This window comes from Poecilia reticulata, chromosome 21 (assembly GCF_904066995.2).
Source record: "Poecilia reticulata chromosome 21, P_reticulata-male-v2, whole genome shotgun sequence".
In the NCBI taxonomy this organism is placed as follows: Eukaryota; Metazoa; Chordata; class Actinopteri; order Cyprinodontiformes; family Poeciliidae; genus Poecilia; species Poecilia reticulata.
In genome coordinates this window covers 17,091,878-17,117,163 of record NC_088850.1, presented here as the reverse complement: position 1 = coordinate 17,117,163, position 25,286 = coordinate 17,091,878, and the positions used below count along the sequence as shown (strand labels likewise).

The 25,286-nt window shown below is 39.0% G+C and overlaps 1 protein-coding gene across 4 annotated transcripts in view; it reads left to right on the top strand.

Annotated features, from left to right (window-relative positions):
* The window catches only part of plcb4b (phospholipase C, beta 4b), a 66,579-nt gene that overhangs the window by 38,719 nt on the left and 2,574 nt on the right, over positions 1 to 25,286 (top strand). For 3 of the 4 annotated variants that reach the window (XM_008398323.3, XM_008398322.3, XM_081602069.1), the window contains 35 exons: positions 3,651 to 3,731; positions 4,414 to 4,473; positions 6,685 to 6,828; positions 7,891 to 7,970; positions 8,145 to 8,198; positions 8,576 to 8,657; positions 8,744 to 8,844; positions 9,269 to 9,326; positions 10,161 to 10,269; positions 10,434 to 10,644; positions 11,394 to 11,487; positions 12,776 to 12,855; positions 12,941 to 13,025; positions 13,127 to 13,217; positions 13,302 to 13,397; positions 13,964 to 14,112; positions 15,034 to 15,120; positions 15,220 to 15,364; positions 15,502 to 15,586; positions 15,950 to 16,074; positions 17,638 to 17,689; positions 18,112 to 18,214; positions 18,340 to 18,504; positions 19,867 to 20,071; positions 20,621 to 20,709; positions 20,792 to 20,948; positions 21,034 to 21,083; positions 22,176 to 22,241; positions 22,700 to 22,815; positions 23,001 to 23,076; positions 23,186 to 23,361; positions 23,483 to 23,584; positions 23,696 to 23,753; positions 23,947 to 24,033; positions 24,632 to 24,668. In XM_008398323.3, the coding sequence (XP_008396545.1) occupies positions 3,651 to 3,731; positions 4,414 to 4,473; positions 6,685 to 6,828; positions 7,891 to 7,970; positions 8,145 to 8,198; positions 8,576 to 8,657; positions 8,744 to 8,844; positions 9,269 to 9,326; positions 10,161 to 10,269; positions 10,434 to 10,644; positions 11,394 to 11,487; positions 12,776 to 12,855; positions 12,941 to 13,025; positions 13,127 to 13,217; positions 13,302 to 13,397; positions 13,964 to 14,112; positions 15,034 to 15,120; positions 15,220 to 15,364; positions 15,502 to 15,586; positions 15,950 to 16,074; positions 17,638 to 17,689; positions 18,112 to 18,214; positions 18,340 to 18,504; positions 19,867 to 20,071; positions 20,621 to 20,709; positions 20,792 to 20,948; positions 21,034 to 21,083; positions 22,176 to 22,241; positions 22,700 to 22,815; positions 23,001 to 23,076; positions 23,186 to 23,361; positions 23,483 to 23,584; positions 23,696 to 23,753; positions 23,947 to 24,033; positions 24,632 to 24,668 (3,556 nt within the window). The remainder of the gene's footprint in view (positions 1 to 3,650; positions 3,732 to 4,413; positions 4,474 to 6,684; positions 6,829 to 7,890; positions 7,971 to 8,144; positions 8,199 to 8,575; positions 8,658 to 8,743; positions 8,845 to 9,268; positions 9,327 to 10,160; positions 10,270 to 10,433; positions 10,645 to 11,393; positions 11,488 to 12,775; positions 12,856 to 12,940; positions 13,026 to 13,126; positions 13,218 to 13,301; positions 13,398 to 13,963; positions 14,113 to 15,033; positions 15,121 to 15,219; positions 15,365 to 15,501; positions 15,587 to 15,949; positions 16,075 to 17,637; positions 17,690 to 18,111; positions 18,215 to 18,339; positions 18,505 to 19,866; positions 20,072 to 20,620; positions 20,710 to 20,791; positions 20,949 to 21,033; positions 21,084 to 22,175; positions 22,242 to 22,699; positions 22,816 to 23,000; positions 23,077 to 23,185; positions 23,362 to 23,482; positions 23,585 to 23,695; positions 23,754 to 23,946; positions 24,034 to 24,631; positions 24,669 to 25,286) is intronic. The other variant, XM_008398324.3, reaches the window with a different exon arrangement.

The following is a 25,286-nucleotide window of genomic DNA, read 5'->3' as shown; positions in this document are numbered from 1 at the left end:
GGATCCCTCTCAGAGCACAGTGGAAAACATGAAAGCGTGCGTGGAGAGCCATGATCATATCCACGGTCACGTCAAAGAGAGCAATTAAAACTGGGTCGCTGTACTTTTGATGAGCGTCCTCAGTGTGTTGCTGCTGTGAACTTTGAGCCAAGCAGAGGCAGAACATGATGGAACCGGCCTGAATGTTAATAAGGTCAGCTTTTCATCTCACCTCTGCTTTTTTTTCTTTTTCATTAAGGACTAATTATATTCTAGAATGGGATTATTTACATCTGAAAAAACAAAACTGATGAAAGTTGAACTTTGTAAAGATTGCAGGGTACATCTAAGGTCGACTGAAACAACATAAACATGTCACTGATGAGGGCACAGAACCACGCTAAACAGCAAAGATTGTTTTTTTTTGTTTCAACACAAAAACATTCCCCACTGACTGAAACCTCACTGAGCGACAGATGGTGGAGGCAGGTAATGCGCACATGTTCTAAGTGGCTTGTTGAATTTTAATCAAATGTTCACTCCAGTTAGAATGCAGTTCCACCACTTTAATAGAGGTTCTGCCTCCCTGTTTTGACAACATTTAAGGGTTCTGAAGTACAATGGAAAGGTTTTAAATGGGTTATAGATCTGCAGTAATTACAAAGTGTTTGCCTATGAGAGACATTTCAAATGTATTTTCCCCTCTCTGACAGTCCACAGTCATGGAAGTGAAAGGTTAAAGAGATGGAGTGCAATTCATCATGCTAAGAGCCAAAGCGCTTCTTCCCTCTGCGTATTTCTTTCATTATCTCGCTGATAGGAAATCAATCGCTGAAGATGTGGCTGGTGTTTGGTTTCTATGGGACCAGGCAGCCTCATATTGACAGCTGCTGGAGGCAGAGAGTGACAGGCCAGAACTGCGAGACGCAGAAAACTCGTAAGCATGGGTTTCTGGCGAATGCTTGGTCCTGTCACGGCCTCAGAGGTTTGTTGGAGAACATTAGTGCACAAACGGCATTATGGAGACCAAGAAACACAGCAGAAAGGATAGGGACTGGATACAAGTGCATGCCACACTTTCTAGATTTGTGCTTTCCATTTTAAATGTAGTTTTGTGCGTACACACCTACACACACATTGATGTGGCATCTTGGACAGGAAAGACAGAATCCATCCATTTAGAGATGAAAGTCAACCCCTTGAATATTTGATTCCTTTATCATTATAAGATCTAGTATTCCAGTCCTACTGCAGTAGCACACCCTTTTGCCATCTCCCTCAAAGAACTGGCTACTTTGTAAAATTAAGTCCCTGTCGGCCTTAATTCAGATGAAAGTGAATTGAAAGCTTTTAGCCGAGCTCTCAGAGGCCTCGCTGCTTCCTGGATGGAAGATTGAATGTTTTCTTCATTTTCTGGTGGTTTCAGATGACACGCGTCAGCTAAACAGGCCAGCGTCGTCCCATTTGTGGCCACGTATCTAATAGCGGCAGCAGACATCCTAAAATAATGCATTACGTGTAGATGTGCGTGTGCACTTGTGTGTGGCATTGTTCCCCATTGCTAATATTAGAAGAAGAGTGACCTCTCAGCATCAACCCCCTTCTGTTTCCCCCTGCCCCCCTTTTAATCTTTTTGGCTATCTCAGATCAGAGGGTTAGGGAATAAAAATGTTAATATGCTCTGCCTTGGATATTCAGTATTGAAATTATTCATATACAGGTATGCTCCTATTTATATTTCCTTTATGTGAAGTGGAGCACTAATCCTATATACCAAATGTTTACATTTGTACATCTCACTTACTGTACTGATCATTTTTATCTAGATTAAACTATCTATTCATACAAATTGAATGCTTTTGTGTAGAGGTGTGCCGATCGATCGGCCACCGATAATAATCGGCCGATTTCCGTGAAAAAGTGTATGATCGGTGATCGCCGATCACGGTCTCTTGTTGCCGATCACACAAACCGATCACCTGCATCTCATTTCGCAGCCTGCCTCTGCAGCTGGTCTCCTCTTTCCTTCACACTGCGCTAATGCGCAGCAACAAATCCTAAATGATGTGTAACTATAACGCACTGAGTGACTGGGGAAGTTTGCGTGTTGCGGCGGAAAATTGAAGCACGTGGGGTGAAGCACGTCAAAATGCATCAACACGACGAATCTAATATGGCATAAAAACAATGCCATACTTGACGGGAGTTTGGCTACATCGAGGCTCACTGCAGTAAAAAAGACATATGGAGGATCAGACAGCAGAAGTAAAGCACCGCACAGCTACCAACGCTCACTCGGATTAGCATGACGGTCAGAAAGCTAAACAAATAACCCGCAAAATTATTTAAGTCTTCGAGCTCCGATGTAAGATGCTGGTTCTGCTCTCGCTGTTGAACCACTGCTACGCGCTACAAGTAGTAATATTTCACAGACAGCCGCTTCTGCTCCACCTGGTAGTGACTCTCACACCGAACCTCTGCTTAAAGCTGCAGCATCTAAGGTGGATGAAAAAAATACATTTTACATACGTCTTTCGCTGTCCTAACATGAGACAGATAATCTCTTAAACAAAATAATCGATCTCCTCCCTGCTCTGCATAATTACTCTGCTCAGTCAGAAACAGCCACTCAGAACTAGCAGTAATCAGCTAGCCGCCATTCTATCAGGAAGTTTTCATTCAGTAACTCTGGATTGTTTATTGTAATGGAACCTGTATTTGACTTTGAATGTTAAGTTTTATACTTGAATTTTTTGGCAATGTTGAGAGGTTTTATTTTGACTCTTTGCATTATTTAGCCGCTTCAGAGCCTCTATATGTTTTCAGTCTGTTAAAGATAGTATTACCGATAGCAGTACAATTTGCACAATTCCTGTTTTGTTTTGTTCTTGGAAAAAGTTATTAAAAACAAGTTTTTGTCTAAATTAAGGTGAATTTATGGTTCCTTTTTCCATATAATGTAACCGGTAGTGCTTATGATTAAAAAAAATAATTATGTGATCGGTATCGGTGATCGGTATCGGTGGTCGGCCCTCATGGGTGATTGGAATTGGAATCGGCAGGAAAAAACCTGATCGTCACATCTCTACTTTTTGTGCATTATTTTAGAAGGAAATGTTTCTACCTGTGTGTGGTTGTGTGTGTGTGAGTGTGTGTGTGCGTGTGTGCGTGTGTGCGTGTGTGCGTGTGTGTGTGTGTGTGTGTGTGTGTGTGTGTGTGTGTGTGTGTGTTTGTTTGTTTGTTTGTTTGTTTGTTTGTTTGTTTGTTTGTTTGTTTGTTTGTTTGTTTGTACCACCTTGTGGGGATCATTTTTCTAACACTACATTATGGGGACCCACTGCTCTTTGTGGGGACCAGGCTGCAATTTTTGGCTCCTGGGTTAGATTTAAGACTAAGATGTGAGTTGAGTTTTGGTTAGGGATAGGTATGTAATGGTTAGGATAGGGGTAAGGTTTAGGCAGTAGAAATGAATGGGGGTCAATGGAAAGTCCCCAAAAATATAGCCACGCAAACGTGTGTGTGTGTAAGGTTTTTGCCTTATAGAATATATTAGGGCTTAATCCTCTTGTCTGATTGTATAATCCTTACAGGTTGTGTAATGTGAGGCTACATCAAATGAAACTCTTTGATCAATGAAGCCTCTAATATGAAAATCCAATTCTCCTTTTCAGGACCCATACCTCTTTGAGCCCAACTGTCAGATGAAGGTGGATGAATATGGCTTCTTTATCACATGGAAGAGTGAGGGAAAGGTACAATCTTCCTCTCATCTGTCTTTCAACTATATTTTTTTTTATGTCAGGAGACACTGCAGACTCTGTCCTCAGTCATAAAGCTTCTTATATTATGTTTCAAGAAATGGTCTACCATCCTGAAGCAGACCGCACTTTGGTTCCTGAAAAAAATAAAGTCAATAGAAAAGCTGGCAAAGTACGGAAAGTTGCAGCCTTAACTAATACGATAAAGGTATGACTTATATTTGACAGAAATAAACAAAATCCACAGTAAATCCTTACTTTTACTATTTCTTTCTTAATGTTACACAGTCCTATATGATCACTGATAAGCAATTTTCTTGTTCTACGACTCTACACTATTCTGGGTATTGTTTAAAAAAAAAAATCCAAATTTGACATTCTAATTTTAAAAGTTTTTTTCTTCGAGTTTAGAAAAAAATCAATTTAAATTGCCAGTTGGATTCCTGTCAAAAATATTGTAATACCTGTAAAATCTAGGCGTCACTAACAATGCAATTGGCACAGCAAGACGATGCTAAGCTTAGCTAAATACTTTTGTAGGTCTCGTTTCCTCTGACACAGTTTTAATTTAAATTTTAGGCAGTAACTTTTTGTTAGCTTACATTTGAAGCTAAAATATCGGAATGCAGTTATTTTGTTTTTTTCTTAACCCTCCTACGATGTGTGTGTCCCGCAGGAGGGCCAGGTTCTCGAGTGTTCTCTTATCAACAGTATCCGTGTTGGTGCCGTCCCTAAGGTGAGACGTTTTGGAAAGACAATCTTCTCACTTCTGCTTTCACTGAAACTTGCACTCTCATCCCACGACACAGGCTTGTTTTCTCACTGCGACTCTCATGTTTAAAACAAATCTGGGGAGGCCGCTTTTTAAGCGTCATAATTCATGTCTAAAATTAGCCAATGCTTCAGTGGCGCATTTCAGCATTGCCTAATAATCCTGACTGACTTCTCACTGATGACTTATACATAAACATTAAATATTTAACAGTTCAATATTGATACAACCCTGGACGAGTTCGGCCACTGGCTGTATTTGAATCATGTTTTATTGTGTTTGTTTGACCCTCAGAGGAAAAATAGATAATGATGCCTCTGTAATAATACGCTACCAGAGAACCTTTGGGTTAAGGAGATCAACAGCTCACAGGTATAAGACATTCTGTCTCTGTCAGGACAAAAAAAGGAAAAAACATCCTCGTCCTATAATAAGGAGGTGATTCTGAAGAGACTTTCTGACCAGTAGTCGGCTTCTTCACTGCATCTGGCAACCAATCAGCAAGCCAGACACACACATATAAACCTTTAGGGTCTCTCTGTATATTAAATATTGATTCATTCGCTGCACTATCAAATATAATATTTGACTCGTTTCCAACTGTATGAATTATGGACGCTGTTATTAGATGCTTCTAAACTTAGGGGTAGGGTTCCTGCTTTATATCAATATCTGGATACAAACTCATCAAGCAGCTGAAAGTCTGCTAAAGACTGCGTAGAGAAGTGCTGCAAACGTTACCGATCGGGTGCAGACGTTTTGATGTTAACCTGTTTATTTGGTCCACGGTCACCTTGCGTATGTGTGGACACGTATGCAGATGCTGCAGCTCGATAGCAGCACCTTGTGTTTGTTCAAACGCTGCATGGTGTTTCATAAGTGGCAGGAAGGCGATAGCGGGGCTTCTCCACAAAGGACAGCACAGCTGTTCCAAATAATCCAATGAGGAAGAGGAGATGGATGAGATAGCCGGCTGGAATTTTAAAGCTGCAACGCCTGTTGCTGTTAATTCAATCATACAACAAATGCACATTAGTTTCTCCTGCGGTGACAAAGCTGATGTCTGATTAAAACCATGAGAGGAGGACAACTGATGCTGTGATTTTCTTCTCTCTTTTTTTGTGGATGGATTTTACTCTCCACTGGAAGGATAGTCATTCCCAGCCTGTTGGTGTATTAACAGTTATCATTTGGCAGTTTAATTACATATTTTAGCTATTTAATTTTGGAGTTGTTGTAAACAGTGAGGTAAAGTTGGTTGCCAATGTTTGAATTTAATCCAGTTTTTCGTCTAATCTACTCAAGTTGACAATTATGCATAGAAATATAGGCATACCCCTGCACAATTTTGATAAATGTCTCTTTGCTGGGTGCAGAGAAACCACATGCTGCCTCGTATAATTCTGGCTGGAGATTGTACTTTCCAGGAACTGGTGGAAATTAGATTGTGGAGACTTGGATGTAGCTGGGTGTTTCCAACAGGACAATGACTGAAGTGCATTGAAACTGGTTTGTGGAATGCATAATTCAGACTAACATTAAGATTCTAAATTGGTCCAAACTTCAATATTGTTGAAAATAAAGAGTTCATAACCAGTTTATATTAACTCTACTAATTATGCTAAAAGTCAGGGTTGGATGTCCAGCCAGAATTATGGCAGAAACCTGATGTTTGCTACAAAAAGTATAGCTTTCAAGATGTAATATTTATGTAGACATTAGTGGGGGTGCATGTATATACTTGAGGTTGTGTGCATAACTTTTGGTATAGAGGAAAATATACATAAAATTCAACCTGGTGATGCAACTTTTAATGTTTTGAAATGTGATGTTATCATCACATTTAAAATGACTGTTCAAAGTCATCATTAAAGGGCCACAATTAGTGACATTCATTCCTATAAGAACATGTAAACTTATGAGCTACATTGCAACCTTGTCATAAAATTAGGAGGCAGTTAATAGAAATTTAAGAAAATCATCACAATAATGACGTAAAAATGTGAGACTGCCTGTATGCATTTTGTAATTTATTATGATTTAGAATGTGTAAATAAGCACATTAAATTATTTTTTAAGGATATTTCTTTGCCCCTCTTTGTCACGTTCTTAACTTTGCTTACCTTCGATGACGTGTTCAGTATTCAGTTTGTTGATCTTTCCTTATTTCCCCAGGACCCAAAGATCCTGTCCTCATTCGAGGCCTTAGGAAAGACGGAGGCCGACCTGGAGGGATGCATAATCTGCATCTGCAGTGGCACTGACCTGGTCAACCTGAGCTTCATGTTCATGGTGGCAGAGAGCCCCGACACAGCCAGGGTAAATGTTGTTTTCAAAACATTCGTATTACACAAACGGTGCAGATACAGGAGTGAACAGGAAACAATATAATCCTGTCTCAGTCAATTAGAAAATATATTTGGGATCCCACCTGATCTGTTTTGCATGGCACTTTGGTTAATAATGCACAAAGCAAAAATTCTCTAAGGGTCACAAAGCATGTTGCAAAAAAACAACAACAACAAAAACATCCTAAAGGCTTTTCAGCAGTTGGAGTGTAGCCTAAATTAATTCAATAATCTACTGTACATAAAGGCCAAAGCAGCACCCACACAGAGTAACTATTTAATTAAGAATGAAGGGAAAGGGAATGCAGGATGATGTATATTCCCCCTCCTACACACGGCCTTGAGTCATTGTGATAGAGATGCATTTGAATGAATCGTTTTCTCTGTCGCTTCTCTTCTGTATCTTGTTGAGGCGCGATACAAAAGAGCCTGGAGGAGCAACTTCCACCAAGCTATCTGTTAATAGTTTTCACTTATTTTTACCGCTATGTTTTAGATTTTAGATGGGCGCCAACTGTCGCCTAAGTATTTTGTGATTTGGAAATTATTGTACATGAAGAAGAGGTACCACTATATAATCTTTTTTAAAAGTCTGGCATGCTAAATCCAATTGGACTGGTTCTCATTTTTTGTTCTCTGGACTGTAGCACAGAAAAGAGAGCAATGTGGGTTCCTTAACAGAGAATGTGATTTTTGAATCCACCAGAGAATCATGAAACATCAAAGTATAAATCCTAAACATTCATCTGATTTTTACTCAACTCAGGACAGGTGTGTGACATTACATGCTGTTATTTTTCAGTATTCAACCTGTGAAAAGTAGCTAATAACGAGAAAATTGTCTGATTTAATTTAAACTACTTAGTACATTTCTAGGATGTTTTGCCCATGTTGTGTAAACTGAGTTTTTTTTATTGACAGTTTTTCTCAACACAATACAATTAGGACCTTTAGTGTCTTCTATTTGCGGGTCACTGTCTGTAGGGGGCAGCGGTGTGCTCATATGTAATTTTTAATACTTGACTATTTTCAGAAATGGATTGAGGGTTTGAGGTCGGTGATCCACAACTTTAAGGCCAACAACGTGTGTCCAATGACATGCCTCAAGAAACAGTGAGTGTATTTATGCTGCTCCAAATACTGGGAAACACTGTAAACCCTTTACACTGGAGTGTTTATAGAGAAATCGATCCGCCTGCAAAGTCTATGGGTTTATACCCATGACCTCTTTTTGAACATTTCTTTGATTGGTTTTGTTTTTGTGTGCTTTTAAATGTACTTATTTAGTTGGATGAGGATGTGTTTCCTGACCAATGTCAACGGGAAGATTCCTGTTAGAGGGTAAGAATCATTTTTATGCATTTCTCAACCTGTTTCCAATGCCTTGCTTAAGTATTTTTATTAAACTTTTAGCTATTTTTACCTTTTGTATCACTGCAGCCCTAATGTTTATTTTATTGGGAATTCATGTGATAGACTAGGAAGGAAAGTTGTTTTTGTATTTCAAACTGTTTTATTAAAAAAAAGTAGATAATTGCCAATTATTTGTAGAATAGCTTATTCTAAACATTGTTTATGTTATAGAGCATTTGTTCCCTGAGAGATCTTTTGGAGGGTTTGAACTTTGCCAACAAACCTCTGCCACAGTTTTTACATCACTTGTGTCTGAGAACTGGTTCTTTGATTTGCTACTTTTAACTTTCTCATCTCCTTTTTAGTATCACAAGAACCTTTGCATCAGGGAAGACAGAGAAAGGGATCTTTCAGGCTCTGAAGGATCTAGGTCTTCCCAGTGGAAAGGTAAAAGCGAAAGCCAGGTACTTCCATTTGATCACTTCTTATGCAATGAATCTTAAAGTCTGTGGTGTTTCTGTATATGGCTGCAGAATGACGAGATCGAACCGTCAGACTTCACCTTTGACATTTTTTACGCGCTGACACAGAAGATCTGCCCTCGCACAGACATAGAGGAGCTCTTCAAGAAAATGTAAGCTGTCCTGCTTTAAACTCTCCTGCATGCTTGTTTGTGTAGCCAATAAGTTCACCGGCTTTGAGCATAATCAGGAATAGAACGGATCAACAGAAAAATAAAAAATAACACTTTGTTGTTTCAATAATCTACTCTGAAATAAAAGTGAGAACTGTTAGGTGACATTGGGTTTGATTTGGATAAATGTTTCTGCTCCTGCTGCACTAACTACGCCTGGACAGCCTAACCTGCTTTCAGTTCAGCACTGAATTAGGATCAACCTACTGGCAACATTCGAACATAAAGAGATATGTTTAACAAATTTGGACTAAAAAGTGCAACACAAAACACTTTCTCATTTTAACTGTGTGGATGAGTGTGTGGATGTCCGTTTTAAGAATTATAACAATATTTTTTTTCTTTTCCAATAATTCCTTTGCAGCAATGGGAACAAAACAGATTATTTAACTGTAGACCAGTTAGTCAGCTTTCTGAATGAAGTAAGCTCTTTATCATTCATTAACTTCTTTGTGTATTTGGCTTCAGCCAGCCCTTCTCTGCTGCCCCCCTTCCCCGCCTCCTCTTCCCTTCCTGCTGTGGATAGAAGTTGCCCTCCGACACGACGGCCATCATTAAAACCCAATTAAACAACATTTAGCTTGCCTGGAGGGGCAACTTCCACCAGCTACCAAACTCTGCATGCCCCCTCTCATCCCATTCCTCCTGCTCTCCCTTAGCGAGGTTTGCCTTCCATTGTCTGATTGGTGTTGTCATGACAACAGGAGGAGAGGTTTCCATCCTGTTGCGTCCGGCTTGGTTCATCTCGCTTCCTGCTGTGTGTCTGTGTTTTGCGGCCGTTCTCCTGTGTGTGGCTGAGTACCTGCTTGTTGCATCTGCTGTCCAGTCATGTCTGTGCTGCTCCATGCTCTGGACTCAGCTGGATTCATTCCCGCTTTGCCTACAAGAATGTGCTCCGTCACTGTAACGTCTTGTTAGAGCTCCTTTCAACCCTTCCAGCACATATGACTGCCTTGTTATGAATCATTTTTAACTCTGCACTTATTTTTGTAGTGATTGGTTTTGCCCTACGATCTAAATGCCATCCTGTTGAAGACATGCTAGTGTTAGAAATATCTGAAATTAAAGTCAGAAGTTCTCCAAGCATTTGCACAAAATTAATTCTTAATATGACTTGAGTTTTAAATTCTACTGAAAGTATTGACATGCATGGTAGTTTCAAGTTTTTTTTTAAGAAGCGTTTATGTTGGGAGGATCTGGACGCAAGGTACATGTGATGATGTGATGTACACCTGTGCTCGTGTCTTGCTCTGCAGAACCAACGTGACCCGAGGTTAAATGAGATTCTGTTTCCATTTTACGACCCCAAAAGAGCCATGCAGATCATCGAGAAATATGAAAGGGACGAAGAGCTGAAGAAAAAAGGTAAAAGCAATGTATGAATGAAATCTGGAGACAGCCTTTTCTTTGTCTCTGCTGCCATCTGCCTGTGTAATCTTGAAGCTACAGAAACGGGTATTTATTGTATTTAAACCTGGCTAATTTATTATAATCACAAAGCCATCTTCATCTCGTCTTTCTCCTCCTAGGCCGCATGTCGAGTGACGGGTTCTGTCGGTACCTAATGTCAGACGAAAATGCTCCGGTGTTCCTGGACAGACTAGAGCTGTACCAAGACATGGATCAGCCTTTGGCTCATTACTTTATCAGCTCCTCCCACAATACATACCTGACAGGAAGGCAGTTTGGAGGGAAGTCATCAGTGGAGATGTACCGCCAGGTCCTGCTGTCAGGATGCAGGTATTACACAGTGACACAGTCTAAGCATAACGAATAGGCATGTTTCTCTGCCTATAAAATTTAAAAATAAGCATTTTCTGATTCAGAGTCTCAATCTGACGCATTAAAATCAATGCCATGTATTGATTTTACATTAGCTTTGAAAAAAATTAAGAGTCCACTGCACTGAACCCCATTGAAATCCCCATGGTTATTCCACCAAATATTTTTTTCTGAGTTATTCCTGAGTTAAAGCATTAATATTGTTTCTAAATTAATATGAACTTGTTTTCTTTGAGGTCTGAAAGCACTGCATCTTTTTTGTTATTTTGGCCATTTCTCATTTTCTGCAAATACATACTAAATACTGAATTTCACAGATACTTCAGTAATTCATGGCATAAAAGTAAATTCAGATAAACTGATCATGTTAAGTGGCCTCTTAATTTTTTCCAGAGCTGAACTTCAAAGCAGTGTAAGAAACACACTAAATATGGAGAGCAGTTTGCTGAAATGCTAGACTAATGCTAGCATGTTCACTCTGTTTCAATATGACCTGATAGTTTGACTTGGGCCATATTTTATACAGCTCCAGTCAGTCATTCATAAACACAACTTGCAGAAAAAGTTATTGTTCTTCATAAACTGCATTGATGTAAAATAAGTTAAAATCTGGTTATGCATGTACATAATGTCCTGTTTATAATTTGTAATGGGCCCGTTGTGCAATTTGAGTACTTCAGGAAGATTTCTATTTGCTTATTCATCAGATGTGTGGAGCTGGACTGCTGGGATGGCAAAGGGGAGGACCAGGAACCCATCATTACTCATGGCAAGGCCATGTGCACAGACATCCTGTTCAAGGTAAATCCCCACAGCAGTGGAGAACTTGCTAATATATTCAAGAGTCAGTTCTGTTCATAGATAAGTTCTGCTTTCTGTATCTAATAGACTGTAAATTTCTTGTGTCTAAGCAGATAAGCAGTATTTCAAAAGAGCTTATGTTTCATAAACGATAATTAATTTAGTGTTGATAGATGAGTGTTTTTTTCTGGTAACAAACTGCCACGAATTATAAATCCAAATTTTACTTTTGTGTTGAATGTCTGTTTTATAATATATTTACCACCAATGACAAAAAAGAAGACATTTTCACTTTTCTGAAAAATTCACCAACTGCACAATTCTTGATAAGCAGTATACAATAAGTAGTATTTCAAAAGAGCAGAAGAAATCCTATGTTGTTTTTTTACAATAACCGTATTTGTTGTTAATCTGTTGCTAAGAGATTAGCGTGTTTTCTGGTAACCACGTGCCACAAAGTAATTATATCAGATTTTTACTTTCGCAGAAGTAAAAATCCGAAGGCAGTGCATTAACATCAGCACAAACATTAGCAGTAGCTACTGCCCACATTGGCAGTATCTTTTTCCCTAAAATAAGCTTTTTAGCTATTTTGTTTATTTATTAGCCATGTTTATTACACCGAATGGAGACAACATGCTAGTTATACCCCACATGCCACTGGCAGCACTTAGGCTAACATTAACATTTTGGCTAATTTTGGCAGTAGTTTTAACATACTGAATGGACTAAGTCCATATTTTTTTTCAACATGCTTGTGACTCTCCACATGCTATTGAGTGCATTGTAGCTTTCTTTAGCATTTCTACTAATTATTAGCATCAGTAGGCTGGGTTCCAACCGACGGGCACACTTTGGCAGGCCCCGTTTACATTTCTTCAGAAAGTTTTTTTGTTTACTGTATCCTCCAGTATGTTTAGGGGCAAAACATAGAGATCCACTTTTGTCACATGCATAAACAGGTAACTACTTCTACTTATGTAAAACTATGAATAACCTTTTTACTCATTGACATCATATCAAATTAAACTTTTCCTGCTTTAAGTTAGGATTACCAAACATATTCTGTTTGGTAAATAAAAGTCTTTACAAATATCTGGTTTTGACCATCATAAAAGAATGTATCAAGCCAGCCAAGCTCAAAAAGACTTTCAAATGATGTGCACACAGAGGAGACAGAAAAGAAATGAGTGCTGCTGTTTTCGCTTATTATAGCTGTCTGCCACCTGGTGCTCATACTGTGAAACTGCATATCCTAACTCCTTAATGTCTGTTTTCATCCCCACAGGATGTGATCCAAGCAATCAAGGAGACGGCGTTTGTCACATCTGATTATCCTGTTATTTTATCCTTTGAAAATCATTGCAGGTACATTCTCCATTGATGTTTTTAGCATATCTACTGTAATAACATGTCAGTTTATTCACTGTATTTTATTTTTGTTTATTTCCAGTAAACTACAGCAGTATAAGATGGCCAAGTACTGTGAGGAGCTCTTTGGCGACCTCCTTCTCAGGCAGCCTCTAGAGAACTACCCAGTAAAGTTTTCCTCTTTCTCTCACTGAAATGTCTTCCCACTATATAAAACAAGCAGTCATAGAATTGGGATTGTGTCATGTCTCTCTCTGCCTGTCTTCAGATGGATCCTGGGCATCCTTTACCTTCACCAAACGACCTGAAGAGAAAAATCCTAATAAAGAATAAGCGATTAAAACCTGAAGTGGAGCAGAGTACGTATAAAGTGCAGACGCTTAACTTCATCATCATGTGCTGTTAAGTTTGGAAACTATAAACATTGTGAATGTGTGACACAGGGCAACTTGAAGCTTTAAAGAAGCACATGGAGGCCGGCGAGACCAACACTCCTGCTATCATTATGGGAGAGGAGAATGAGGACGATGCAGAGAACGGTCAGCTGAATACAACTTTAACTGTTTTTGTGTAAACTGATCAATTGGACAGGCATAGTCAATATGTTGGATATAACTGATTATCTTGGCTATAAATGTTATATTCAGCTTCTAATTATGTAGCTGAGTAGTTGTTTCAGTCACATAATGATACAATTGCAATAATTCTTTTGTGCAATGTACCAATACCACATGTAAGTCTGCCCCACAGCATCATGCTTCCCCTTCCATGCTTGTTACAGTATTCTAAGATTTATAGCCTCACATTGCTCTTAAAAAATATGTCTTGTCAGAATATAAAATGCTTCTCCAGAATGTATTTAAATCAGTTTAGCTTTTTTAAATTTTCATTTTTTGGAGTTATACAACACGTTGTAGCACTGAAATTGAATTAATACATTTATAGCCATGTTAATTGTATGTTCCCTTCTGACCAGTTCTCCAAAAAAATGTCTGATTCTGTGTAAAAGAAAAACTCCATATAGCTAATTTGTTTATTAAAAGAAAAGGGACTGATATACATTTGAGTAACTACATTTTTTTTCATACTATGTATCTTGGTTTAGGGGAAAAAGAAGCTGAAGATAAAGATTTGAATTCAGAGGCCCCCAGCATTCTGTCAGAAGTCACCAGTGACAAAGAGACGAACAGTGTTTCCCAGAGCAACGTCATCAGCTCTGGAAAAGAGGAAGAGCGCAGCAACAGCATCAAAAAGGTCAGTCTGTAGATTGAGGATCAAAAAGCTGTTTGTAGTTTGCACTTTTCAGATCATTTCATAGACCAAAATGAAATCTTACAGAAGCAAAAGCAATTAGCTTAAACATTTATGATGTTACTCTTGTGATTTTTAATATACCTGCAACTATTGTACAACATGCTTGTCTCAATATTTGTGTGCTTGTGGCTGATTTAGAAAATAATGCATACTAAGTTCATAGCATTAAACAATATTTAGGTAAGCTATTTTTTCTTCCTCACCTGAATGCTGACAAATTTCTTGTAGAATCAACTTTTTGAAATATTGATTTGGTTTTCTGTCAAAGTTTTTTTTGATTCCTCAATTGATTTGAAAACATTTTTCAAAATTTTCACAGTAAGCTTTTGCATTTATCAAACACTTCAAAATAAAACTAAGGGCTTACTTCACAGCAGTTTGGAATAAAATTGTCTAAAAACTGGAAGAAAAAATGTGTTAAATATATTGACTTCATTTAAACGCCAACTGAATTACTTTGTGTATACAATTCAAGAACAAATCGCTTAATTTTTTATTTGTTTTCAAAATGGAAAGAACAAATGATACACGGATTATACAGCTTTACGCCGTTTTTTTCCAGTTTAATTCCTCAAATTCTTATTTTGAAAGCAGAAGTTGTTCACATTCCACTGCAGAAAAGTAGCTAATAGGGGGAAGGAAATCACATTTATGTTAAATTATTCATGAGGTACAAAAAAAACAAACCATTGATTGTATCTTGAAAATGTCATTAAAATGTTTCCTGCCTCAGTTTTAGTTCCGGTAAACATTACATGAAGTTGCAGCAAATGATGTTGATAAATATTTTAATGAAGTCAGATTAGCCATATTTGTAAAAATTACAGGGCTTCTCATGATTTGACCTTTTTTCCCTCCCAGGTACCTGATGATGAGGTCACAGAGATTTCTGAAGCAACAGACGCCACAGATATTTCTGAGGCATCTGATCAAGACAACAACAAGAAGGCAAGAACCCGCCGATGTTTCTCCTTACTGTGTAGAGTTCTTTGGAAGATATTTAAGTACACTGTAAGTAATTTGTAACTATTGCTGTGTTGTGTGCAGGGCGGAGACGTGGCAGAGGACTCTGAGGAGGCTCTAATAGCGCAATATAAATATGAGTCAGCCACCACAAATATCCACCCATATCTCTCAGCCATGGTCAACTATGCACAGCCGGTGAAGTTCCAGGGTTTTGATGTTGCAGAAGGTGAGGATCATTACAGTTTGTCCCTCTTCTGTAGGTTAATTGTCTGTTTTCTGTACACTGATGTGGAGAGCAGAAAAACAGCCTCCAAGACAAAGAGCCTGATTTTACCATTTCTGGTCCTATTTTGTGTTTTTCAGAGAGGAATATCCACCACAACATGTCATCCTTTAACGAGTCAGTGGGCCTGGGCTATCTGAAGACCAACGCCATCGAGTTTGTCAAGTATCCTTTGAGCCACTGAGATTACTGCTCCTTTCGATTTGAAAAACTTAATGGACACACCTTATGATATCATGATCAGCGCTACTAAGTACACCTTCATTCTTTAAACTAAATGGAGATCTCATAAATCATTGGTTACTACAGCTGCATATTTTTCTGTGTTTTCTGTTCAAACAGAACATGCAGCGTCTCAAGCTTTATGTCTTTGCTAAGTTATGTTGGTTTGTTCGACCATCCTGTGCATTTTCCATTGCCGTTACAGACATGCACACATTTTTAATCACACACTCACATGTGCAGAAACACACATGCTCTCCTTCTTTTTTTTAATCCCTTTTGAAATTTTCCTGAGCATCAGTGCAGCTACAACAAGCGTCAGATGAGCCGTATCTACCCCAAAGGAGGCAGGGTGGACTCCAGTAATTACATGCCTCAGATCTTCTGGAACGCAGGCTGCCAGATGGTCTCCCTCAACTTCCAGACCCCAGGTACCATCCAACATGGGACTTCTGACCTCTCCCTCTCTTACACACACATGTGTATTTATTGTTTTCCCGAAATATAGAAAAGCACCTCTGATCTTATGGTATGGTTGAAGGAGGACACGCTAATCAGCTGCTAAAGATGATAGAAAGGAATAAGAGCGTGACATGCACCTAGTTTGAATTAAAATCTGTTTGATAACACTTTTTGTTCAGACGTCACATGGAACCTAATGTTTTATGCTGCATGTTATTTATTATATGTACTAGTATTATAGTGTATACAGTATTATCACTTTCACATAAATCACATTACTTGATTTTCAGTGCCTCGACTTTTCATTTTGCTGCATTACAACCACAAACTTAGGCAAAACAGTGAATAACTGTGAAACGGAAGAAAAATGACAAGATTTCTGATCCTTATTCATAAAAAAACAAGTTAAAAGGTGCAGCATAAGTCCACTATACTTTGATACCATGAATAAAATCTATTTATGAAAGAGTGGGGAAAAGTAAATGGTTTTGAAGAAAACCTTAAGAAGTTCTGTTTCACTCCTGGTGGTGGCAGTATCATGCTGTGGGGATGCTTGTCTATACAAGCAACAGAGGACCTGGTCAGTTAATAAACAGAACTAACACATGGGAAAAAAGTGGCATTTAGAGGATGCACAAAATTTAAAACTGGGGTTTAAGTAAATTTTCCAGCAGGTCAATGGTCTTCGACTTTATGTCTCTCGATGTGCAAAGCTTCACTGTAATTGCAGTAAAATGTGTTCCTTCAAAATAGTCACTCAGAAAGGGTGAATACAAATAGATGCTGTAGAGTCCATGGTTAAAAATATATAATTTTACTTCACAATTCCACTTCACAATTACATGTTAATTTGTTTCAGTCTACTACAAAAAATCCTGCTGAAATTCTTGAAGTTTGTACTTGTTACATGAGGAAATATGGAAAAGTGCAAGAGGAGCGTTTTTTTGCATCACACTGTCAAGTTTTTCATTTTCTTGTTGCATGAATCGATATGCAGTACTTATTTTCAGGTTTACATTCCTAGCTAGGAAGAACAAGCAGCGTTTTGTTTGAGTCTCTTGTGCAAATATTAACACAACCAACCTGCTGACACTTTATATATTTGTCTCATCTCCACAGTTGCTCCTGTTTATTTTTCAGCTTTTGACTGCGCAAGTCTCTTATGAAACTAACATTTTGAAATTGTGCACAAACACATATATATTGTGAGTTATGCCTATTGAACAGCAGCTGCTGCTCTGTATCTGGAAGCGAAAGCGGCTTGACCATATGGTCCGCTGTGTGCAGGGCATGTTCAGAGCTGGAGGCCTTTTACACAGGAGGTGGAGCTCTTGGAAGTAGATTATTTAAGAGCAAAGATGTTAAAGAAATAAATCTCTCTCTGCTTTTCAGACAAAAATCTAAAACATTTGCCAGTACTCTAATTTATTGTTTGCATGTTGGGTTTTTATCTTCATAATTTTAGATTTGTTGTGGTTCTAATGTAAGAAATTGCTAGTAAAATCTATTCTTTCTCCCCTATGCTCTTTCAGATCTGGCCATGCAGCTGAACCAAGGAAAGTTTGAGTACAACGGCTGTTGTGGGTGAGAGCAGAAACCCCCCACACACCCTCCGTCTCCCTCTCTCTAAGGCTCATCAATTACAACTTGTCACATCTCATTACTTATTGCCAGTAGCTACTACTTGCCCCTGAGAGCCAATAAGTGCTTTGGAAAAGGACGCTCCCTTTCACTCGTCTCTGAATTCATTTACATCTTCCTCCTCCCATTGCCGTCTCCATTCCTCGGCTAATACTGTCCCTGAGGGCAGGGATTGTACTGCTAATACTAGGAATGTCATCTGTGAGGAGAGCAGGGCATTTGCAGACAACCATCTTTATTAATATTTTCTAATGTGGAGTGTCTAATGGTTTTTCTCTCTCTGATATTGGTAGAAATGTGTGATTTTCAAAATATTAGTATTCAATGAGTTTACCCATAGGTGATTTTGTTGTTCCTGTGCTCAGGTACCTGCTGAAGCCAGACTTCATGCGTCGGTCAGACAGGACGTTTGACCCGTTCTCTGAGACGCCGGTGGATGGCGTCATTGCAGCAACCTGCAGCGTCCAGGTTAGTCCATCAGAATACCGGCTGCTGTTATTACAACAGGAACAGCAGCATATTTATCATTTTTATCCTCACTAACATTTCTTTGTAAAATCTGCATTAAGTTGTGTTTTCCTGCTAAATTTCAGGTGTTCTCAGGACAGTTTCTGTCTGACAAAAAAATTGGCACATACGTTGAAGTTGATATGTACGGCTTGCCTACGGATACAATCCGGAAAGAGTTCCGCACACGCATGGTGATGAACAATGGACTGAATCCAGCCTACAATGAAGAGCCCTTTGTTTTCAGAAAGGTATGAAGCAAGACTAGATGCTGTCATTCTCGAATTAGACTGCACTGCTCTTGCAAAAACATTAACTTTTTCTGTCCATTTTTAAAATAAAAATCAAAAAGTTTACTATCAATTTACTCCTGATCCACTACATCCATGAATTCAGCTTATGCAAACTCTTCATCTCCCACTAGTACATAAAATCCAACACCTTAAGCATGCAGACTTGTCCAGTTGTGATCAAATTGAAAGGAGGGGAAGAATGAAAAAAGGATTGGTTTACTTATGAATACAACATTTACGCAATGAGAGAGGGCATAAATACAAATAGTTCATATCCAGACCTTGAAAATCCTCCAATTCTCAGGGCAATCTTCAATGAATTTTTGGGGGATTTTGTGATAAACCAACGCAAAATGGTTCATAATTTTGTAGTAGAGCCTTTTGCAGGCTTGAACAGTCTTTATTTCTAGTATCCTAAAACAACGCTGGGCAACGTGGGGCAAATTGTGAGGTGTACATTAGTTTGTGTCTGAGCAAAGATGAAGATGGAAATGAGGGTAAAATAAATGACATAGAAACAAGGAAAGAAAAAAATTATTACAGATAAAGAAGAGAAACAAGAAACTGAAAGACCTGAGACAGAAAGCCATGTGTAGATAATAGTGCTGCTCTCAGCAGAATAGGAAGTCTCTCAGCCATGACTGTGACTCCAGCTTTCTAACACACACCATCCATCAAACCCTGCCGCAGTGCTGCTTTACTCTCTCCTTCTCACACACACACACACACACACACACACACACACACACACACACACACACACACACACACACACACTGCTATCAAAGCAGGGCCATCAGACCCGGAGCTGCTGCCGGGTCTCTCGTTTTGCGTCCACGCTTACAAATGCCTGCAGATGCTGCTGTACAATTCAGTGCTTACATACTGCTGTCAAGATGACTGAGCAAACAGTACACATCAGCAGTACTCGTACTACGTCGATGGAAATGCAAGCATACACACCCCTACACACACGCACACACAGTGCCTCCAACCACTGATGTCCAGCTTCATCTCCGTTGTATCCATTTATCCTCCCATTATGTGCAGTTATCTCCCAACTCAGAACCAGTTAACACATTTATTCCCTAGTTTTTTTTTTTAAAGACACACTGATCACAACACATGGCCTCATCGGTAGCGCACTGCTCTACATCTCTTCATGTAATGCCCCCAGTTTCATCCTTGACTCACTACTTTAAATTAAATTTGGCTGCTTGACTTGATTCACTATTTGCGCTCTGTGTTTCTCACACCGTTATTTAAATAAAGAAATGTTTTCCTCCCTCCCAACCTTTTTCCCAACATCCCTACCTTTAGGTAATCTTACCAGATCTGGCGGTGCTGCGCATCGCGGTGTATGACGACAACAACAAGCTGATTGGCCAGCGCATCCTGCCTCTGGACGGCCTGCAGGCTGGCTACCGTCACATCTCCCTGAGGAACGAAGGCAACAACCCTCTGTCGTTGCCTACCGTCTTCTGCCAAATCATCCTCAAGACGTACGTGCCCGACGGCTTTGGAGGTGAGGGCAGCAGGACTACACTCGCACACACTCGCAGCGACATGTGCATTTATTCACTTGAAGTCTTTTATTTTTTAACAGAGAACTACAGGTGGCCCTCATTCTGACTTGCAGTATTTAACTCCCCTCAGATTATTCATGGCTGATAATAAAAAGGCGTCTGTAGCCTACAGGGAGAGCAGGGGAGAAATGGAAAGTTTAGCAAGTCTCTTCTCATCCTGTGCCCCGGGTGGGTTAGCTTTAACATTTGCAGTAATGGCACGGCACAAATGATGACGACAGTAAATCTGCAGACTGCTTCATACGGGCACAAGCATACAAATGAGTTGGACAATTGGAGTTGCCATTAAATAAAGCCAAGAGGCTTTGAGTGTGGAGCCATTACTGAGACTATTAGCTTCTCTCCCTATCCAGTACAGCACTGCTCAAAATTGAATCCTCTTCATTTGATATGATTGTATTTCCCCCTCCCCTGTTTATTCACTTGTTTTATCTGAAGGATAGTGAACTTTTACAACTGCATTTTTCTTTCAATATTTTTGCATGCAGCAATTGTGGATGCTCTATCAGATCCAAAGAAGTTTTTGACCATAGCGGAGAAGAGAGCCGACCAGATGAAGGCCCTGGGGATCGACACGGTACACACAACAAATGGAAATAGTAACTGCCTTTTCACAATAAAAACACCTTCCTATTTTAACTTTACCCATCGTCTCACAGAATGACATAGCAGATGTTCCCAATGGAAGCTCAAAGAACGACAAGAAGGGAAAGGGAAAAGGAGACACAGGGAAAGCCAGTGTGACACAACAAGCCAGCTCAGATATGGCCCAGACCTCCAACTCTGTCCAGAACAACACAAACGAGAACAAGAAGGGTAAACGCTGAATTCTTATCAATTTTTTTAAACATACTCACCCTGTTTTTATTGTAAACACTGAGTTTTTTTGCGGCTGTTTTAGATGCTGCGCTTGTGCCTAATGTGAGCATTGATGAATTAAAGCAAATGAAGGTTTGTATTGGTTTAGTCAACATCTGCTTCACTTTTGAAAGATTTGTGATTAATGTGGATTTCAGGGTTTAAGATTATTTTAAAAAAGCCTAATTAAATAAAAAAAATACCTTGCAAAAGGATTTTTGCCCCTTAACCTTTTCCACGTTACCTCAATCTTCAAAGTGTTTTGTTAGAGTATTGATTTATAACCCAATCCCACCTTCTGTGTTGCTGTTTGTTCTTAATAAACCTCAGATGCCTTAACAGAACCATTTATCAAGTTACACACAGCTGATTTCTGAAGGCCATTAGATGCATCGGATTTTATGGAATGTTGGTATAAAAGAAGCAAATTACATATTTATGTCTCACATTTTAGATCTTTTAGTACAACAAAAAATTTGAGAACCAGCAATTATGTCCTACTTTGTGTTAGTTTATTGCTTAAGAAGCATTTGTGCTTTGGGTTAATGAGGGTTTTTTTCTCCACAGCTTAACTAACCTGAATATTTAATCTACCTAGGTCAAGTTTCCATAGTTTGGTATGAAACCCAGGTTATTATGTAGGAGTACAGAATGTGATTTAAAAAATTGGAATCAAATCATCCATAGTTAATTTTATTTGTGTTTTATGGCTCAAATACTATCTCAAATACTATAGATAGTATTTGAGCCATAAATACTATGGCTTTATTGGGAATAAAATCACTTAACTCAAATTACGTTTGTGATAAACTCTAATAATTAGAGCCTACCAGATGTGTCTTGTCATAAAAATACCTAAGGAAGCTGCAGTTAAAATCATTGAAAGCTAAACCTGGGAGGTTGTGATGGCCTAAATTTGCATCTTAAACGACGAAAAGTATTCAAGCTTTTCTAGTTAAAAGGGTATGAGAGGGTGAAAGTGAAAATGCATTTTTTAAAAGTGTACAGTGGAAAAACAGCTGCAATATCCCACCAAAAATGCATTGAAGTTTGAGGTTATAATGTGGGAAAGATTAAGGGGTAGGAATATTTTTGCAAGACCTTGTACATAGTACTATGCTGTTCAGTGTCAGCCCTCATTATGGCCAGCATAAGACGACCTTACATCTGCGTTTCTCTCTGCAGAGCTACCTAAAGCTGATTAAAAAGCAGCAGAAGGAGCTCAACGCTTTAAAGAAGAAACACTCAAAGGTAGGTGGGAGTTTGTTGGTAATGCAAAGTGGCTGCTGCTTATTCCTGATGGCGATTGAAGCTCAGAAAACCAGAAGCAGAACAAGGGAAATGCTGCAACCTTTCATCTTCTGCCTCATCATTTTATGCCTGCTCACATAAACACAGACAATCCTTTGTAAACAAACAGAAGACAACCACGTGACGAATGCTTAGGAAGAAATTAGACTTGCTAAAGTTCTGTTTTGGCCAGCTATCTCCATGGAGACCATGGTGGATGCTAGCTCAGTCACGCTACCTCATTAATTATTATCACGGTATTACTCTTGTTATGCAACATATGAATATTAGCAACATCTGTTACTAATAAAGATGATGACAACTTGCCTGTTTTGTCTCAAATGTTGTTAAATCAAAGCTATATTGGTGCAAAAGGCAAACATCCATCCACTTATGGTTTTACTCTATGTACACAACAGGATCAAAATGCAATGCAGAAAGCCCATTGCACTCAGGTGGATAAGATGGTGTCCCTCCATGAAAAGGAAAAGACTAATCTGGAGAAACTGTTGGAGAAAGCCATCAAGAAACGAGGGTAAGGAAACAACCACGAGACAAGCAAGATCATTATTATGTGAAAACATAATGACATAATAATGTTTTCACATAATAAAAACATTATTATGTGCAGGTTCCAGATTCACACTCTGGAACCTGCACAGTGTGAATCTGCAGGTTCCAGATGACTTTGATTCTCACTTCTGTGTTGTTTACTGACAGGGAGAACAACTGTCAAGAGCTGAAGAAGGAGACAGAAGATAAGACCCAAACTCTCACCACAGATCATAAAGCAAAGGTATCAAAAACTAATACGTCTCCTAGAGATGGCCATACTTGGAAAACAATCAATACTCAACCGTGCTGTCTGTCTGCCTGTGTGTGCGTGTGTGTGTGTGTGTGGACAGGTGAAAGACATCACAGCACAACACACCAAGGAGTGGTCAGAGCTGATCAGTAGTCACAGCAACGAAGAGCGCGAGATAAAGGACAGTCATGTTACCCAGCAGTGTGAGCACCTCAAGAAGCTCCTTTCTAGTGTTCAGGAGCAGCAGACCCTGCAGCTCAAACTCATTCATGAAAGGTAAGACACACACACACACACACTGCGCATTCACTTGCTATAGTCTCAGAATTCTACCAAACACAGTAGAGGACCAACAGTGGCATTTAGTCTTTTTTTTTTCTGGAAATGTGCGACTTAGGCAAAGCAAAGAGATGCGTGCCAACCAGGCCAAGATGTCCATGGAGAACAGTAAAGCAATCAGCCAAGACAAAAGTATCAAAAACAAGGCAGAGCGAGAGAGGTGGGTCACAATACAAAGCCTTATAAAAGTATTATCTGGAGTAGAAATATTTTTGCAAAGCTCCGTATGATTACTTGTTTTTCTTATGAGATGAATGCTTTTGACATTCAGGAGAGTGCGGGAGTTAAACAGCAGCAACACCAAGAAGTTTTTGGATGAGAGGAAGAGGGTATGTTTGCTATGATGTATATAAACTACTTTCTTAACAACAAACGCTAGTAAAAAATACAACTTTATATACATTTATAACATCATGGAAAATGTTCATAAGTAACTAACAAGTTAAAGCAGTGCTATCAAGTAAGTCTCTAGATAATTTTGTATTCCAGTCATGAAACGTTTGTGTTCTGATTCGCTTCCAGTTGGCTATGAAACAACAGAAGGAGATGGAGCAGCTGCAGAAAAATCAGAGGGAGCAGTTGGAAAAACTGGAGAAGCACAACGAGCAGGTAAGCAGATGATAATGAACTAAAGGAGCCTGAATTTCACATAGATTTAAGTGGAAAGGATATCAGTGTGTTTTCAGTAACAAGGCTTTTATATTTGCAATTAAACTCCTCTAATAAGTGCTTACTACCTCGTTTTGCATGCTTCTGCTGGTATCACCCTACTTTAGCTTTACTTATTGTCAGAAGAAACATTTTGGTTAAGCTAGATGATTACTATAAATCGTCCAGATTTTGTCATGTCAATCTAAGATTCTCAATCTAATCAGTTTATAAAGGCGACATAAAAATACTACAGCTACATCAATTTTGTAAGAATTATTGTCATTGTTTTTGGAATCAGTGATTAAAAACATTAACACTTGCCCTAATGATAAATGTAATACAAGAGATTGGATTTTTGTAATTTGATTGTGAAATTGTGCTACTGCATGTCAAGATTTAATCTTTTTATACATTATTACCATGGTTGTGCAAAAATGTGAGGGATGCTGGCTGTGTGAGGTCATGTCCCATTTTCTTTCACCATCTGTCACAATATCTGTACATGTGTAACATGTATGCTCATTTTTTGTTTTATGATTTGCTTCTTCCGTCACAGCTTTTGAAATCACACCATGCAAACAAACAGGTTCAAGGTAGGCATCATCATCTGTCAGCTCTACCTCTGATACCAGCTTTGTGCTTCATTTCATGGACATGTTTCCCTTTGTGCATCTCTTTTGTCTCTCTGTGGTGATATCTGGAGAGCCTTCTCAAAATTTGACTTTGTTTTCATTGATATAGCTTTTGTTTCTCCCAACTATTTGAAATGACTTTACAAATTAAAGCAGAAAATAGGCACGGCTTAAAAGAAAAGAAACTTCTCTATTGTGAAATCCAATCCTGCTTTTCAGTCTGTAGCACTTGAAGGTGTCAGGCATGCCAACTAGCAGCTTGACTCATTTATCACCATGACTCACCAGCCATTACGAAGCAAAAAAAAGCCAGCTCACAACCTGATGTGATGCGTTCTCATTCCAGCTCACAATCATTTACATTCATAGCATGTGACAACATCCATCTGTTGACATTTTGTGACAACTATCACCAGCATGAAAGGATTTGTTTTACTCTGATAATCTGCACAGCGAAACAACTTACTCGAGAGTCGTAAACGGCAGACTGAGATTGCAAACGGGAATTTGCAGGATAAGACGGATGAATTCTCTGCAAAATGTTTGAGCTTCCACATTCCAGTCACATCTGCGTCTGAG